This window comes from Phaethon aethereus (genome assembly GCF_964289735.1).
Source record: "Phaethon aethereus genome assembly, chromosome: 2".
NCBI classification, from domain to species: domain Eukaryota; kingdom Metazoa; phylum Chordata; class Aves; order Phaethontiformes; family Phaethontidae; genus Phaethon; species Phaethon aethereus.
Window position 1 is genome coordinate 96,933,484 of NC_138582.1, and position 18,907 is coordinate 96,952,390.

The following is an 18,907-nucleotide window of genomic DNA, read 5'->3' on the forward strand; positions in this document are numbered from 1 at the left end:
CCTGGTTTTTCCTCGGGGGCTCCCATACAACCTCGCAGGACAGGGGTGTTCCTCACCTCCTCTCTGGCAGTGACCCCTCCTTGTCCCATTTAATCAAACCAGCCCCATTGCTCTAAGCTGAGAAAAGTGAATAAATGAATAAGCAATACAAAAGTTTCCCTGGACATCACCTTCCCCGCTCCTTAGGGGATGACACAGACCTCTTTAATGAAGGTAGTGGGGTCCAGCATAGCAAAAGGAGTGTGTTAGGTCCATGCTGTCACATGCACCCTCGCTTCCAAATTCTGAGTATATTCAGGTATCTGTAAAAAGGGGGGACAGCTGCAAGAGCAACTTCCTTCCCAACCCTGGATATCTATGCTCAAAACTCCTTAAAGATGCCCCTTTTTCCTGCTTTTAAATAGTCAGTATTATGGTGTTCCTTGACTGATGCAGTTAAAACACCCATCTGTAACCTTACTTTGACATAAGTGAATGCTTGGTGTAACCTCCACCTCTGAAAATAACATATTCTGTCTTGAATATTCTCAGCTGTGTCTCTGGGAAACTGAATATGAGCTTATTGCCAAATTCTGATTCTAATAAAGTTAATGGAAATTTTGCCAGTGACTTCAAATGGTCCAGATACTATTGTCAGGGCCAACTCCTGTGAAATTATCCCAGTTCAAACCCAGAGCAATTGCACTGATTTCAGTGGGGCTAGCCTGGATTTACTCATCCAACCCGAGCAAGACCCATGAAGTCAGAGACCAGCACATGGAAGAGCTGCTTCTTGCTCAACCTAACAGCCGTTATGAGAGTGTTGGATGGTGTTTTTTATTGTTTTTTTTTTTTCACCCCTCTTCTATGAAAGGGCTGAAATCAGAGCCACAACCTTAGACCTCTGCTGTAGGAAGGGGTATGTTCTTTGACAGCTGTACAACCTGTTTCACGGTGCGGACTGGTACTTCATGGACCGGGGCGGCTGGCGGGGTGTACCTGCACTTTGCCACTTCCCGATGCTCCGCGCTCAGCTGTGCGACGCATTCTCGAAAAAAAAAGCTACGGGATGCTGTAAGCTGTTAAAGTGAACTGTGAGGCTTCCTTCAGATTTAGAATAGGTAGCACTCCACCTATTTGCAGGACATATAACCTACCTCCTCTTAAGGGCTGGGAGCGGGAGGGGTGGCCGAAATCCTGCTTCCAGCAAGAAGCCAGCCGGCAGAGACGCAGGGCTGGAGCCGCCGCCGTTTTTGCAGGTCGCCGCTCCGGCGCAGCAAACCGGTGACAACCGACGGGGCCGGCGCTTCTTGACCTGCCCCCCGCTGCCGCCCGCCCCCGCGGGGCCGCGCTACCTGCGCCCTCGCCCGCTCCCCGCCCCGGAGGAGCGGCCGCCCGCCCCGCCGAGAGGCGGGCGCGCTGGTGATTTGCCTTCGCCGCCAGCAGCCCCGCTCCGGCCAGCCCGCGGGGAACCGGGGCTGCAGCCGCAGCAGCCGCTCCGCTCGCTCGCTCCCTGGCAGGGGGAGAAGTTTGCTGCTCTTCCTCCTCCTCCTCCTCCTGCCCCACATACGCAGACCCCGCGGCCCCCGGGGCAGGGGCATGGCGAACTGAGCGGCCGGGGGCGGCCCCGCCGCACCTGAGCGGCGGCGGCCGCGGCGGCGGGGGGGCTTGCTCCGCGGTGCCCCGCGGGCGGCCATGCGCGGCGGCGGGGGCGAGCGCTGAGCCCCGCTGGCCTGGCTGCCCCCCGCCGGCCTGGGCCATAGCCGCCGCGGGGGGGGAGGGCTGGAGGGCGGCGGGGAGCCCCCGGGGAGAGGGGGAAGCGGGGACCTCGCCCGCCTGCGCCCGGCCGAGCGCCATGCCGCGGCGGCTGGCCTGGCTGTGCTGCTGCTGGGCGCTGCTGAGCGGCGCCTGCCGCCCCGCGGAGCCCGCGCTGCCCGCGGAGGGCGGGGAGCCGCCGCCCGCCGCCGCCGCCTCGGGCTTCCTCTACCGGCGGCTGAAGGCGCACGAGAAGCGGGAGATGCAGCGGGAGATCCTCTCGGTGCTGGGGCTGCCCCACCGCCCCCGGCCGCTGCCGCGGGAGCCTCCGGCCCCGCCGCCGGGGCGCCTGACGGCGGCGCCGCGCTTCATGCTGGACCTCTACCGCGCCCTGGCCGAGGGCACGGAGGGCAGCGCGGGCGCGGAGCCGAGCGGCCGCCCGCCGCCCCCCGCCCCGCCGCCGCCGCTGCCCAGCTCGCAGGACAGCGCCTTCCTCAACGACGCCGACATGGTCATGAGCTTCGTCAACCTGGGTGAGTGCCGGGGTGCGCGGAGCCCACCCAGCCGGCCCGCGGACACCCGTGTCCTGGAGAGGGGAGGCGGCCTCTCCCCGGGGAGCGCGGTGGGGGCGGGGGGTCTGCCGGACGGGACCCACCTTGGGCCGCACGGGTTTCGTCCATGAGGGCAGCTCGCCTTGGCGAAGGGCAAAACCTCCCATCCTTCGGTTAAAAAAAAAAAAAGCCTCAGCACGCAAAACCCGAGAGAGGACAAAAAAAGAAAAAGCTGTAGTCTTCTCTTTTTTTTTTTTTTTCCTTTTAAATAGTGTTTTTGTCCTCGTTATGATGATGGCGGTCGGACCCCGTCGCTCCGGATTAAACCCACCCTGCCCTGGTTCCTGGGCAGCCGAGCCGGGGCCGCGCCGGAGCGCAAGCGGCATTCGCTCTGTGCAAGGTGCAGCAGGGCGCGATGCCTGTGGAGCAAAAGTACCATGCTGCTCCCTGGTGTCCCCGGCCCCTCTTTTTTTTTGTTTTTTTGAGGGGGTCTGAGCTAGTGCGGTGATGAATGTGTGACTCCGTGTTGGATATTCTGATGATTAAGCCCGGGAACGTGATAAAAATCTGTTATCATGTGGAAATCTTGAAATAAGTTCTGTTACACGACAGCCTGCTCTTCAAACAAATCATGCTGTCAGTGTGTTACTGATGTGAAGGGCTCCGAGGTGGGCATTTCAGTGGGAAAGCTATTAAGCTTTTTACTTGAAGGAGCCTTGAATACTAGACTGCAATTGTAAGGAAACAGTGTAATTAGATTCAGCCTAATGTGGAGAATGAAAATATTTCAGTTGGCAAATTGCAGTTCCTTTTTTTTAGGGAATTCCTGTGAAGCTCAAGTGTCTTAGCTGGTCGGCTGAAAACTGTGTCTTTTCACTAGTGCTGCCAGAGCTGCACGCCAGGACAATGACACCTGTGAACAGCTTGTCTCCTTTAAAAAAAACCAAAAAACCCCAAAACCAAACAAATGGATGTGCATTTCCTCATCTAGAGCAGTGATATGTCACTGCAGCGGCAACTTTCTTTGAGCTCCCAGCACTGGTAGATGTGTTCAGTAGCTTTGTACCGTGGTGTATGTGTTTAGAACAAGAGCTGATGTACCTGCTGAAAATCCCATAGTAGGTCAGAAGTGCCCCCCTTTGCGCTACAAATGGTTGTTGAAGGATTTGCCTACGTTGAAGTTGAGGTGACTGCAGCTCCTGCAGGCACAGCGGAGCTGTCTGGGCTGCGCAGCCCTTACAGCAGCGCAGAGCCCCGTGGGCTCCACTGTCAGGGTCTCAGCCCTCTCATTTAAAATTGTCTCGGGGATGTCTCGGTGGTGCTGCCATCTCAGAGCTCCAATGCTTTTGATCGAGACATCCTGAAGTTGTCCGTCAACGAAGCCAGCGTGGTCCGTGTCCAGCCCGGACCCTGAGACGTGGGAATACTGTGCAGGTTTCGAGTCCAAAGGGCAGCTGCTTCTGTCCTCCCTTTTGCTGCGCTTCTCCCCTCCCAGCCTCTCCAAACCTCCCTATCCTTTGAATACACAGAGCTGCTGCCGCTGTCTCTGCGCTTTGCCTTGGGGAACTTTCAGGACCTATACTTGGAGATGGGAATTTAAGAAGCGCGGTGCTGGCTGTAGCTTTCTCGTAAGCAATCCCCATAGCACTTTTTATTTAAAGGGTGGAGAGCCAAGGTGCTTGCAAGGGGCTGGGTGGTTCCCCGAGCAGCTGATTTCAGGGAGAAACATGACCATGTGGTGTTGTAGCAGTTATTTAGCACCCTGCTTTATAAAGCACCAGGGGAGCAGTATTGGACAGTAGACCTGAAAGTATTTTGTTTCTTTTGAAAATAGACCCCCCCCTTCTTATGATTCAAATAAGTTCTGATAATTTGGATCTAGACACTTATGTAACAACAAGGAAAATTATTCATGTAATGTAGTAAAATAGCGTGATCGAAATGCTAGTTATGAGCCTCAGGAAGTATGAATCAACTGCAGAAATTTCTCATCAACTTCCAAGTTCCGAGTCATAAACCATAATGTCATTTAACGTGATTGTTTGTTATCAGAGGGTTGGCAAATCGATGGGCTGAGACTGAACAGCTGTTTGGCTGTTTTCGGTAGCTCCTCTGACATGGCAGGGATTGTGGTGGTGGTGGTGGGGTGTCTGTCACGTGTGTATTGACATTTACTTCTCCACTGAACAACAATTTGTGCCAGAAAACTAGAGGAAGCCTAAGGTTATATTGCAATATAGAAACCGAAGGTGTGATGGGAGAAAGACAGCCTGTGACCTGTCGAAGGGCTATTCGGATGTAGTCTAGAAAATGCAGCAAGAGATGGTGGGATTACAGCAGAAAGGAGAGACTTCCTGACCTCAAGGCCACTGACTATTCCAATGAAGTGTATTGCCGAGCAACACTGAAAACACACAGCTGGGGTCTCCTTAAAAGCAGACACTACCAGAATTATTTTATTTGGGGTTTTCTTCGTGTCATCAGACCTACACTAACTTCTGCCTGGTTAAAATCGGCTTCTGAAGAGCTTTGTGTTCAACCTTAAAGACTTCTCTTTCCATTACTTGAAGGGGCAGCTCCCAAGAAGATGCGAGGGGCTCTCGCTGTTCTCTCAGGATCGAGAGTGTACAGTATTACATGGTGCAGGTTGCCCTGAAGATGTGTGCGGCTTGCGTGGGTGTGAAGTCAGCACAGGTGGTCGTGGTGACCTGCCTTCAGGTGCTGATATTGCTTCTGCTGCAGCCCAGAGCCAGGCAGACATTTGGTGATGCCATCTCGTTGTGCTGGAAAGCCATCATCTAGGTCAGCTGTGCAGTGAAGTCCTTTGTCGTGGAAGTTTGCAGGTGTTGATGCTCTTTTAAAAGAGCATTTAATTTTTCCAGCCCTGTAGCCCGAAAAGAGTCAGTAGCTTGTAGTCACTGCTGGTTTTAAACGTGCAGTGCTTCAGCCCTTTCTGACCAACATACATATTCCTTTAGTCTGGGGATACAGCAGATGTGTCTTCTGTCTGGGGAAGTCTCTGTTTCCATATGTGCTCAGGGTACAAGTCCTTGTTGTAGAGGTCTTTGCAAAGCTGAGGGACTTTGAGGTCTCTGAATATTCAGGCAGGGCAAACTTGTCCCAGGCTCATAAGTGGTATCTTGGGAGAAAGCTTCTTTCTTAAAAAAAAAAAAAAAAAAAAGGTGAAAAAAGGGGGACACCAGAGTCATGGAGGTTCTTGAGATGCAGAGAGTTGCTGTCCTACAGGGAAGACAAGAAACATCAGTCTTCAAAGTGTAGAGTCTGGGATTTGTCTTGTCTACCTAGTGATGTCTGCACTGTAGTAAAGACTTGCAAGGTGTGGGTGATAATTCCCAGAGGAGCTGACTAGTGGGGAACTTCGAGTGTCCAGGTTTCTAGGAGGTGCTTAGCACTTCCACAGGTGTTTTACAAAGCACCTGGAGAGCAGTATCAGGGAGCAGAAATAAGTATTTGTTCCCATTACAAGTAAAAACATACATAAGATATAAACCAGTTCAGCTAATTTAGGTAATAAATTTCATTTGTCAGGTTACATACCAAAAAAGAATTTGACAGAAAATACCTGCTACCCTTGGTAAACCTTGGTCACTATTTTGGGAAGATGATCCTAAAAGTATCTATTTCAGGCGTTTTCACTAGCACGAGGCACCCGAAAAATGCCTCTTTGTTTCCATTTTCCATATAGGCAGTCTGGGTATCTACTGCAGATGGAAACATCGGGGGTTTAGATCTCTCTATTTGGCACTTATCAGACCAAGAAGGGTACCAAACTTTTGTGCCAAGGGAGTAGCTTTACAGCAGGGTTGTGGTGTTGGGGGGGGGGCGGGCATTGTGGGCCAATGCATGGTGAAACTGTTTAGCTCCTCTTCAGGAGCATCCTTGGTATAGACATAGCACTGGCATGTCTTGACACAGTGCTATTGGGAAAATAACATCTATTAATGTTTGCTGTTTGACTAATGTACCTTCCTTGTAGCACCAGCTAGGGTTATCTCCTCTTTCTCCTCTCAAAACAAGCCAGGGTTGGTATGGAGATCCCTCTTTGAGGCAGTGATGCTGGATTGACAGCTGGACTCAAGCAAGCATCCCTATATTCCTGCCAAGGCTGTTTTAGCAAGAGAGCTCCTCACAGCAAACCCCTTCTCCCTCAGTCCAGGGAGATGAGGAGAGAGGGGTTGCCACTCAAATTAAACTGCAGACTAGGGCCGGGGGCTGCGGCCGACCGAAAGTCTCCCTGGTCTTCTCTGGCTCATCAGTGCTGATGTGGAGGGGAGCTGCTCTCCAGTCCCTGTTTCAATGACTGATGTCTTCAGAGAGGGGAGCATGCCGTGTCTAGTGGCTGAAATGAGACTCTTGAAGATTTTGCTACTTAACTGTGGCCAGAATTATTCCCTGTATAATGAAAGGTGCCGTGGATCAATCCTGTGTCAAAACAGGGAAGAAGCTTATCTGGTCCTCGCGCATGCCTTCCTGTCCTGGCATCCACACCAGGGGGAAAAACCACTTGCTTCCCTCAAGAATAAACAAGGAATCCAATGACAGTCTTTGTGGGTTTCTACTATGACCCAGATCCGGGGCTGTTGACAGCTAGGTAGCTGTGCAGAAGTCCGAACCCATCAAACCGTCCAGGGGTGAGGACCGTAAAAAGTGTGGTTTTAGGGTGTGGTGCCTGGTTATCCACAGCATTGTGCCTTTTTGTAGCGGGCTAACAGCATGGATTCACTGCACCTCTCTAGTTTTGGAGAGAGGGTTTTCTCCTTTGTCACGAGACCCTGTGAGCCTTTGGAAGACTTCAGGCAAAAGGATGAGGGGAAACCCAGCTGTTTGCCAGGCAGCCCTGCAGGCAGCCCTGAAGCTCTTCCACATGATTCAAGCTGGGACCATGGTGAAAAGCCTCTTTTATCTTTGAATCACAAAATCCCAGGCCATCCCTGTCTTCCCTGTAAGGCTTCAAGTATTGGCCGGGGCAAGAGTGCTGCCTTTCAGTGCAAGGGAGCCGCTCGGAGGGCACGGCAGGGCTCACTGTACAAATGCCGTCTCTCCCCTTGCCTGTAAAGCAGCAGCTTATGGATGTGATGTCTTCCAAACAGGCTTTTCATCTTTTTGGCAGCCGTCACCTACCAGATTTCCTTCTAGGAATGAACTTGCACAAATCCATGGCAAGCACTTAGGCGCAAGCAACGTGCCTTCGCTCCGCATGGCTTTTCATGGGATGCTCCAGCATCCCCACGTGCATTTCTAAAGCAGGTGAGTTTTTTTATCTGAGAAGAGTTTGATCAGCCCACCTGTCTTTTTTCTGGTATCATGCTTGGTGTCAGGGGATATGAAATTAGGCAACCAAGATGTATCAGGGATGTTGCGTGATTATATTGACGGGACCGTACCATTCATACTGTCATCCCATCTGTTTATACTCTTGGCCACATGTTGTAAAGGTCAAGACATCTACTCGCAGGGAATAACTGGAGTGTGTGATGCTGCAGATCTGGCTGTGCTGCCAGCTGGCTGTGTAAAGCCTCGCGCTCTCAGCATGCGAGCAGCGTCCTCCACGTGTGTCCAGAGCAGGCCAGTATTGGAAATCGTGAAGCTGATGATGGGAATGAGCTTACTGACTTCTGCCAAAACTTGTATAGCGGGCTTCGGTGCCAAGACAGATCCCAAGTGTCGGAGAGCAGCCTTACATTTGCTGTTCAACTGATGCAGCTCAAGGTCTCGTTTACGTCATCTCCTTGAAGTGGTCGTTGCTTGCGAGCTGCCTGCTAGCGCGCAGCTGACTGACAACACGATCAAAGGAAAGGGAAACGGTCCGCGTGGTCGTTCAATTGCTCACCGCCTGGCGTTGCCTTTGGAAGTCCTCAGCTCCTCCGGACTCTGAATTTGAGGGACTACAGCCATCCTTCTGCCCTTGGCCAGGAGCCCTGGAAGGTGTGGGGCTCCCGGAGAAGCCGCTGTTCGAAACCTGTGCTGCTGAAATGAGTGGAGGGTCACGTTTCTGTAAGCAGTTTATCCAGGTCTGAGTGTCATCTGGACTAAGCTGCTGGAATCAGACCGTGTGGCATTAGCAGGACTATTCTCTGTCTTCTGAAAGCTTTTCAGAACTTGAAAATTTACACCATCTTAAATTTGGGTAAAATGTGGATGTCTTTCTTACAACAACAAAAAGTGATTGTAATGGGAAAAAGTTAGTATTGCCAAAGCAGTCTTGATTGATGCGAGTTAAATTTTACATGTATAGAAAAAAGTTGCATTTGAAATACAAACCCAGGTGTGGGGTTTTTTTGTTTGTTTGTGGGTTTTTTTTTGTAAATATAAAAGCAACACTTCCCAGTTCTCCTCCTCAAGCAAAGTTTCTTGTAACCGCTTCTTATAAAAAGGTTTTCTTCTGGCATTTTTCTTCCAGCTGAACATGGCTTCATCAGAAAATCCCTTGGGCCGCTCTGTCGTGTGTCTTGTGGTGAGCTCTGGCAGGGGCTTCTTGCCGCAGCCTTGCGCTTCTGCCGAGGAGCTGCGGGTCCTTGCCGGCTCTAGCCCGGCACGTCGCAGCGGTGATTCTCTCTCTCGTAGTTTTAAAGATAAACTTCTAAGTGGTGTTTGCGATTCAGGAGGAAGGAAGGTGGTGTTTAGACTTTGTGCTGCGGAGGCATGATTCTTTTTAAGTCAACTTGCATCATTGCTAATTTGGGGGGGTTAGAGGCAGATGCGAGTTGCTTGGGACGTAAACAGTCCCATCGTGTGCTTCTGCTGTATCCCAGCAGATGCATGGTAATGCTCTTAAGTACAGTCCACCTACTAATCACGTAGGGGTTCCGTTTGACCGGTTCTATGGTGATGTGAAGCAGAGAGCAAACTCTATCGCCTGAATGGAAAAAGGGCTTGTAGTTGGGAGATCCCCCTTTGTTTTAGCAGGCGTCAGACTCCAGAGCCTGGGATACTGAGGCTAAGGACCAGAAGGTCTTCCTCGGGGTGCCTGATTCATAGAGGGTGGTGTTGGGTCACACCTAGGTTTCGTGTTTGATGGGGCAATGGTTTTAAACTGAAAGAGGGTAGATTTAGATTGGCTATAAGGAACAAATTTTTTACACTGGGAGTGGTAAGACACTGGATCAGGTTGCCCAGAGAAGCTGTGGGTGCCTCATCGTTGTAAGTGCTCAAAGTCAGGTTGGATGGAGCTTTGAGCAACCTGATCTAGTGAAAAATGTCCCAGCCCAGGACAGGGACGTTGGACTAGGTGATCTTTGAAGGTCCCTTCCAGGCCAAACCGTCTGTGATTATAGGTGTGGAGAGGGCGTTTGGGACTGGATTCTCCAGCTGTGATACGCCAAGGGTGAGGGGACGTGCATGAGAACCAGTCAGCGGGTTGTTTCTTTCCACCTCTTTTCCAGTGGTGGCTGGCAGAGGTGGGGGAGCGGTGCCTCCCGCTGCCTCCTGCGTGGCTGCAGCACCTGCAGCAGGGGTGGCCGGCGCCAGACCCCGGAGAGGCGCCCGCTCCCTGCGGAGCCCTGTGGCCACATGCATTGCACCTGGGACAGGTTCCCAAGGTGGCGGCTTTGGGGAGGGAATGGGGCTGCAGCTGCTGCAGGCAAAATAAAGATTAATTAAAGGAACCGAGCTCCTGTGGGACTGCAGGGGTGTTTAATGCATCGTACTGGACTTTGATTCCTAAAACCTCCTATGCATCACGGCTGGTATTTCCTGAACTTTCAATTACTTGGGCTCCCAGGCTAAGAAACACTCCGTAGAATTGGGTAGATTTTTTTGTTTGGTGGTCTGGTCTTTTGAGGGCTTTTTTGGTGATGGCAGGTGATATTTTTTTGTTTTATTGTTAAGAGCATAAAGATTTTGACAGCACTGCCTGCAGCTCTTTTTATTTTACGCTTCAGTGTTCATCATAGCACAATGACAGAATTGAATCAGTGGTAGCAACAGTGGGAATTTTTGGCAAAAAAGTATAATGTAGACAGAGCTGAAGTGTTCTGCTAACTAAAACAGTAGCTGTATTTTCAGAGAGCTAGACATGACTGTTTTGATCCAATGTGGTGTTAATCACAAGAATACATAACTGCTTTCCTATGAACTTTCCCCTTAAAAATATCCAATGATATCACCTGATGTTTTGCATGAATGCTCAGTATAACCAGAATTTAGAACAGCTGGCTCCATATAAACTTGGAATATTCATAGGTCAAATATTAGTGTATAAATAAAAACATTTTGAAAATTAAAACAGAAGCACAGTATTTGAAATATACTCAGTGTGCAGATGTACTTCATGGCTTGAATAGCTTTACAAATTAATCAAGACAGTGTTAACACTTGTTCCGAAGAAGTCAAATTTCCCGATAATAAATGAGAAAGTGTTTTTCAAATGCTATTCCAAAGATGTGTTATTATGTGTATTTTAATGCTTGTTTGCAGTATAAAAAGACGTATGGATCAGCTCTTTGAAGCCTCCTTGTAAATAAGATGTGTTTGATTAACCCAAAATCTTACTGGTGGCAAACGGAGAGCCACAATTTCTTTTACCAAGCGCAGGCTGTGGAATGTGCTGTGTTTAAAAGGTGCACGCAGATGTTCATGGTGAGGCGTGCTGCTTTATGCAGGCACAGATGCAGTGTTCTTATCTTGTCACTTACGGCATCGCGTTCGCGTGGCGCATACGGTCAAGGTATTAGACACTCTGTTTGTACAAGGGCTAAGGGGTGACATAATGTCTATTGAAGCACAGGCAATTAGCTCCACACTAGGCAACAAGAAGCACTTAAAAAATGAGAACAGATTAGAGCTTGTGGGCAGGTTGTGATAGTCACACCCATCAGCCAGGAGGTGTTGGAGGGAGGAAAGGGTCTGCAGTTTCGGAGTGAATCAGAGGTGCCTTCTTGCCTCCTTTTGTCCCCTGGGCTTTCCAGACCATTTGAGAGAGAAATCTGGGAGAGTGAAGCTGTAAGCAGTCAATCCCAGTCTCCTTACAAGGAACAGAATTGTCCAAATGAGTTGGAAAAAATGTTGAACCGTAACAAGCATGTACAAAACACAAAAGATTTGTCTGCCTCTGGCTTTGTAGACTCCGTAATAAAAGTTGTTTGGACATGAACACTTTACAGCAGCCTAACTTCCGTATTTTTCAAACCTTGTTAAAAGTATCTAGAATAAAGATCTGTACTGGGGAATTTTTAATTCCTCTTAAGCTCGGCATGTCGCAGAGGGGCAAAGTCCCTCTGTCTGAATCCAGATGAGGAGAGCTCGAAGTGGCAGTCTTCAATGGCCAGATGCTCTGCAGGAAAAAAGGAGGAAGCATTTTCTGTGTTCCTTACTGTGGGCATCCCGTTCATGTTTCGTCTCTTCTTGTGCCCTCGCTGGTGGCATGGTCCAGTTCAGCTGTGACAAATGCCCTCCTTTGTACAGAAAGAGGCATTAGAAGCTTTTAATATACTTCAATATACTCGGCATCATGATGCCAAGCCCAGTTCCTCAACACGTTCTCATGGAAGCGGTGAGAGGCTTCTCTGCGAGCCTTGTCCTGACCTTTCTTGCCTTGTCAGGGTCAGACGTGGGGTCCTCTTCTGCAGAGGGGTCCCGTGCAGGCACCTTCATGCACCCAGTCCTTGCTGGCCCGTGGAGCATTAGGTATCAAAACCGTCTCAGGCATCTCTCCAGTGGTCAGCAGGAGATTCTGAGCAGAGCAGGGCTTTTAAAATATCAAAACTAGTAGAAAATCCTGAATCCCAGTTACACACGCGAGTGAGAGAAAACGTGCACTTATTTTTAGGTATCAGCTTTATGATGAACCGATGAGATCAATTTGGTAGTGGTTCTGGTTGCTAAATCTGCTTTTCTCATTGCGGTGTGCATCTAGGCTGTGCATGGTTTTGGTGCAAAATAGTAGGAGCAAAATAGTTCTAAAATTTAAGCCTGGTATGTAGTTGGTATTTTAATATCTACACAAAGATTTGGTCTGCAAGTACAGAATCTAGGTTCTTGACTTAAACGACAAAGTTTGGAGAAGAAACCCTTGGTTTTAGAAAAGCAGCAGTCTCTCTTGCCCGCAAACCGTCATCCTGAGACTGCATTTCAAGCATGCAGACCCTTTTGCTTAATTATTGTAACATCAAACGTCTTCGACATGAAAGGGACCAAGCAGTGGCTATGCAAGATAATGACTTGTTTATAAAAATAATTTAAACAGCATACGAAAAGGATAAACATGCATGTCCTGCCAAAATTCACTGTATGTTCTGCAGGCTTTGGTGATTGTGAATCTCTTGGCTTGCCCTTTCTTTTTTTTTTCTTTTTAACCCACAAAGAAAAAAAGGCAGAGGGGGAAGGGAGCAAAGAAAAAAGGGAGATGTAAAAAAAAAAAGTTCTAATTTTTAAGGAAGTTCCAATTTATTATGCTATGGAAGATAGCTGGAGAGAAAATATGTTTGTTTAACACACTACAAGAGAGATTTTCACTTTGAGATGTCTGCGTCTTGTCTCTTGCATGTGGTAGTTTTTACACTTTAATGATTGTAGCAGCCCTCCTGTCCAGAAGTGTTGCATTCTGCAAGATGTGTAATGCTCGTTACTTACTAGACAACATAAGGATACTGCTCTGTCTCTTATCCAGGACTTCAAAACACTTCATAAGCACTGAAGTCTCACAGCATGCTCTGACGAACATAAATTGCTACTATACTCATTTTCCAACTGGCTAAGCTGAGGATCGGAGGGCACAACTGGATGGGAGCTGCGATGAGGTCCCTGGAATTCTTGCTTCCAGTCCCGCGATCTAGTGACGAAACTGCGCACCATGTTACCATCCTGGCGGGTGCCCAAGTGGCTCGTGGAGTTGGTGGAACAGGAGGGTCTTGTTCCATGAAACACATCCTTCTTGAGGTTACGGCATCAGTCAGCTGGAGACCAGAAGCTCTCACTTGGCTTAGGCTTTAGCCCTTCCCGCTTGTGAACCTTGCTCATCCGTGTTGCACAATCTGTGCTTGTGAACAGTTTGACATCGGTAACACCTCCCATCTCTGTGGGTGTTACCTGAACGTGAATAGTCACCAGACATCCATTTGCTTATGATACCTATTATTTGCCCTACGTGATGACTTTTACAAGAGAGCAGCTCTTCCTCTTGGGTCCCTGACCGAACAGCGCAGGAAACACCTGGGTGCAGTGGGTCGGCAGCATGAGCGTGTGGGCAGGCTCTGGTTTTATGCTCTTGTATGTGGGTGTAAGCGGGTGTCCACGAGGAGTTGAATAGGAAAGAGGTCACGGGCTAGCGCATTTTTCCCTTGAAACTATTGGGGAGCCTAGTAAAGGTTTGTTTGACTTTTGGTAACATCCATGATAATGGTAATGTCCATGCTGCAGGGTGGTAATGTCCATACAGTTGTAATGTCATCTGGGAATGTCCATGCTGCAGGGAAGCTAATAGTAGGTGTTATTCTGAGTTAACTGATAGTTTTGTTGAGAAACTCTGAATGAAAATGCAGTGTAACAGCTGAAGTCTGTATAATGACTCCTTTATGTTTCAGGAGTTATTGGGATTGGGTCCGCCTGATACTTTTGCTATCGCTAGTCTCAGTAAAAACAATTTTATGGGGTCCCAAAACAGTCTGTTGCTTCTGGCAGCCAGAGAGCTGGCAGCTCCGACTCACTGAGGCTTGAAGAGATAGTTCATTAATTCATGGCACTTTCCAGAATAAACATGGCAAACCTCCTCTGAAATAACAGACGGTAAATCCTCCTTGTCACTCAAGACTGCACATTTGCCTTCAGAAAGGGGCCGTGAAAGAAGCTGTCCATCTCTTAATGAATGAGAAAATAAATAGAAGATGAATTGTGCATTGTGTCATACTTGACACGGCGAAGCTTCGGGGTGGAATAACAACAAACCTTTCCTCCCATCTTATCCCTGTTAAATGTGGACCCAAACCAAGCAATTCCCACCAGACAGGCTATCGGATGGCATAAACTATCATAGCACTCCGGCAGGGATCCTGGGTGGAACGACAGCCTTTTTGACTCCTGCTTTGTCTCTTTTTGGGAAGGTAGATTTCAGCTCGTCTTGGCTTCAGGTCATGAGGGATGGGACCCTCTGGTTTCTCTGTGCTGTGAGACTTGTGAAGGTTGCTACAAGCTGGGGTTGCTCAGAGCGTGCAGATGTTTTGTGCAGCTTGTTATTTTCTGTGTTGGAGGTTATGAGTCAGATTACTGTTACCAAAATGTTTATGTGAAATCATTTCTGAGTCATATATTTGCATCATATACAACCTGTCTGACAATCAAAACATTCAGCACTCGGCTAATGATTATACTGAGTTTTCCAACACTCTGCTCCAACATAACATAATTACATGACAAAGTGCAATACGTTACTTTGACAGGGTTCTTCATGCGTCTTGTGTGATGTCAGAACATCATCGTTGCTATTATTTGAAATTATTGGAGAAATATGGACTTTGTTGCATGAAACAAAAGTTAAAAATAGCGAGAAGCAGTCCCTCAGAAATGCAGTGCCCTGCAAAAGTTCCTGGAAATGGGCTGTTTTGGTCCCCAAGAAAACATACATTTCAAGAAATTTCATAGTGCTTTTAACCTTGTTCTGTCCAGAGAGGTGCCTGATATTAGGGTTCATTGGTGAATTGATGGGATAGTTGTGGATATTTGCATGGAAAAATTACTGGAATGCAGGGATTCAGCAGCTTCCCGGGAGGCTGTTTGGTAGTTTCTGTATAATACAGTTTGTAAGATGGAACCGGACTATTTTTAGCAGCGTGGAAGACATAAACAGTCTGTAAACTACATCTTAATGCATGCTGTGTTTATCTCTTGTGTAAGTTCTAGCCTAAATGGGGGTCGCTTACAAAAGTATTCTGGATAATTCGGGCAAACATTTAAAATCTATTTACCTTCAGGTGTGTGAGAACTAGGGCAGGAGTGTTCGCTGCTGTGTCCTGGTGAAATCAGCAACTCCTCTTTAATTGTTTATTCTAAAATGGGATGGGGGAAAAACAAAGCACCCCCAACTGCGTGCTAAGGAGACTGTCAAGGAGGTGAAAAGTACGTAGGGGCATAGGGCTGATCTTTGTTTTTAAATAACTGTCTGTGAAAAAGCATATGGGTATTGAAATAGAAAATGATTTTAGGGCTGACTTGTCTGAATTTGGTTTACAGTTTTTTGGAATTGGCTTTGGGAGCTTTGTTACAAGTGTGAAGGGCACTGGCGGGTCCCTTTAAGTATAAAATACCACTGCCATTTCATCGCTTTTGCTGAACTGGCAGAGTGCAAAGCACGGGGCGGATTACGATGACGTTCTTTATGTTCCTATTGAAAGAAGTATGGACAATGCAGTAGTGGACTTTCCTGGCTACAAGTGTCTGTGCTTAATAATTAGGGAGCCCACGTTTGGAGCAATAAAAAGCATCCCCATGCAGTGTTAGTGAGCACCATCTTTGCTTATGTACTCTCCTTGGCCAGCATCAGTGGCATAATTGGACTATGAGGACCAATATATTGTGAAGTGTAGGGGAAAATGCCAAAAAAAATTTCAGTTGGATGAAGTCCACTTGTCCTGTGCTAATTTCTAGCCCTGTAAACAAACACAGCTGCTAAGTGTAGAATCGGTGCTCAGAGTGGTTAAAAACAGTGATGCATTGCTAGTGAGATCACGGCAGAAAAAATATGTAACATGTGAGGGTGCAGTAAGGATCAAGACTATCCTCAGCTCTGATTAATTGTTTCTGTTTATATATTTTCATCTATTTATGATGCTGTAGGGTAACTAGAATGTAAAGATGGCTTTTTAATTGCCAGACCATTCAACTGGGACAGTCAAGAGTATTAAGTATTGAAGAGCCAGTTGTCATGAACTTTTGCAAAAGGGTCTGAATTGATGACCAAAGGCTTGATGAATGTATATGTATGTATTTTATAGTTCTCTTTTTCATACCGATATGTCGTTGGTTTGGTCATCATGGCTTGGTTATTTGTTTATACATATGAAGGATCCATGCAGGTAGGTTTGCCTGTCATTTCATCTTCATTAAAATGTCTTTAGAAGTACTGCAGTACTGAACAAGCGACATGAGGCTTCAAACATAAGAAACCTCTGGGCCAAGCCTGCTAGGTCATTGGCAAAGCAGCAGCACTTACACTGTAATTTGTCTCGTGGCCCAGTTATATGTTTTGACGTCCCTGAGCTGACTAATTGCTCTGGGGAAAAAAAGAAGTAAAGAACGGTCTTGGTTACTGCCGTAGAAAAGACAGCTTCCAACCTCTTCTGTCCATCGCATCAATTATTCAGTGACTGCTGCATGGTCATCCCCAGATCTAGCGGAGCAGGGCTCCTATGGCTTGGCACAATGCAATTAAGTAATGCGCCTGACATCATATTGTGCATCACCTCTCCTAACTGAGCGTTAAAGAGCTTTCTTTTTTCTTCCTCGGCTTTGAGAAGAAGGGAAGGCTAAAGGAGCTAGATAGTTCAGGTGGAAAGTAGCGGAGAGTAGATGAGACAGAGTATTACTCACCATGTGTGATTGATCAGCGGAGTTGTTGGGAATCCTCCAGGGCAACATGCTTGTACGTATGTCGTGCATTGAGGATAGCTGAGGTAGCAAGGCCGGCGAGCCCCGTGTGAGGGTTCGCTTCTGACAGAGCTGTGGGGGTACCTGCGAAGGCTTTTTGCCACGATTTGCCTGGTCCTTAGCCAGCTTGGTTGCACCATGTGTTGTTGGGAGGTTGTGAAGCCGAGACAGACATCCTGGTTCCTCCATGGTTTGCCTTGGGCTCTGCAGTTGCAAGGGAGGTCTCCATGAGCTCCTGGCTCTCCGCCGCTTGTCCTGGCCCAGGGGCCTTGACAAGCTGCCTAGAAGCCCTGAGACTCGCAGGTTATCTCCTGCTGCAAATCTGCATCTGCTTTGTAATATTAAAACCTTCTCTGAGATAGACTTGGTCTTTTGAACAGCTCTGATTTTAAAGTTTTGGATATTTCTGGGGCTTTGAATTGTGCTAGGTGCTTCGCTCCCAGCTCTCCTGCGGCACGTGGTGGTGGCACCCTCTTCAGAAGCCTCTTGGGTCTTGAGAAATAACGGGGTGTGCTACCATGAGTTTTGTTATGTCTGCAGAACGTGACCAGAGTCCATCAGTGGCTCAGGATCTGGAAACTCCCCTTGCTGCTACCCCAGCTCAACTACATGCTGGCACGGAGAGTTTAAATCTCGGACTGTCAGTCTGGCACTTTCCATAAACACTAAATTGACTCAGAGTGGCTAGGTCTAGTGCTATAAAACATACCGTTCAGGTCTTATTGCCAAGGAAAAAAAATTACCTGTAAATAGCAGACTTACAGCATAGGGGCTTATTTCTGTGCTTACGCTTTTTACATTTCCATTTTTGCACCAGCTTGGCAAGAAGTTAAGTTAAATGTCAAAACTATTTTTATGTAAATATATGCATTATTGAATCTCTTACTCATAAAGCAAATACTACTTTAAACCCCCTCAAAACAGCTGAAGCTATATATATTTTCTCACTACTGAATTTGGCTTTTAATAACTTGGAGTGGACTGTCCAAAATAAAGTTAGGAATCAAGGGCACTTTATTTTCCAGCTCGCAACATATGTATTCTTGGCTTTGGGCTGTACCGGTTTGAGATGGAAGAAAACTTGGATTTGTACTACAGATCCTCTCAGCAATTAAAAAAAGAGAGAGTTATCATGGTTAAACAAATACATTATTTTTAAATTAGTAAACTTTCCTAAAATTCTACAAAGCTACAGAAAAATATGAAGGACTATTAAGAAACCTCGAAGGCTTTGTTATGAAACAGTGGTTTTCTAATGTGATTCTCCTTCTAATGTGATTCTACAGCCTCGTGCCAGATTCGGTTACCCAGAGAAAAGGCTGTAGTCTATGAAGAGTCCCATAGATTTCACTGATGCTATTTGAGGAGCAAGGACAGCAAAAGCTGCCCTTGGCAAAAGTACAAGCACAACCAAAGCTGGGGTTAGGGATTGTGTGCTAAGCCCAGGTTGTAGTGGCCTGGAAGGAGATGCTCGCTTCCTGGGATTCACGGCTTGTCTCCACATCATGCGTTTTCTTGCCCCACTGCCCTCCTGCCTGCGGGAAGTTACCTGAGGTTGGTATCAATTCCCAAAGATGGGGTGGGAAAAGCCACTTAGAAATTCATGCAGACAAGAGCTTGTTCCCGAATCGGAAGAGTACCTTGCCAGTGCTCTGCCACAGTCTCCTGGTAGGATGCACCTTGTGGCCGTCTTACCGCTACCTGCCACGTGCTTGGTGTCACAGTTCTGCTCATGGCAGAATTGTCCATCGGTTTTGCCTTGTCCTCTGCTGCACGCAGGGCTCCCCTGGGCACGTGGGTATGTTCAGGCTATCTGGGATGCAAAGAAGCAAGGTAGAGGAAGAGGAGCTATCTGCCAACCCCTATTTCAGTTCAAGGTTTTAAGTCAATTATCCAACAACTCAAACCATCTTTAGCTGGGTTGCAGGGTCTTTGCCTGCCGCTATATGTGGCATGAAGGGTATATGTCGCTACTTCTGCTCTTTCTGGTTGAATAAGCTTGAGCTGTACTCGAGGAGATAAAAAGT

The 18,907-nt window shown here is 47.8% G+C and overlaps 1 protein-coding gene across 1 annotated transcript in view; it reads left to right on the plus strand.

Annotated features, from left to right (window-relative positions):
* Window positions 1-1,174: 1,174 nt before the first annotated feature.
* Window positions 1,175-18,907, plus strand: part of BMP6 (bone morphogenetic protein 6) — a gene marked incomplete at its 3' end in the record, with an annotated part of 94,751 nt that continues 77,018 nt past the window's right edge. Inside the window, exon 1 of the mRNA XM_081996615.1 lies at window positions 1,175-2,267. Within this exon, the coding sequence (XP_081852741.1) occupies window positions 1,835-2,267 (433 nt within the window). The 5' untranslated portion in view covers window positions 1,175-1,834. The remainder of the gene's footprint in view (window positions 2,268-18,907) is intronic.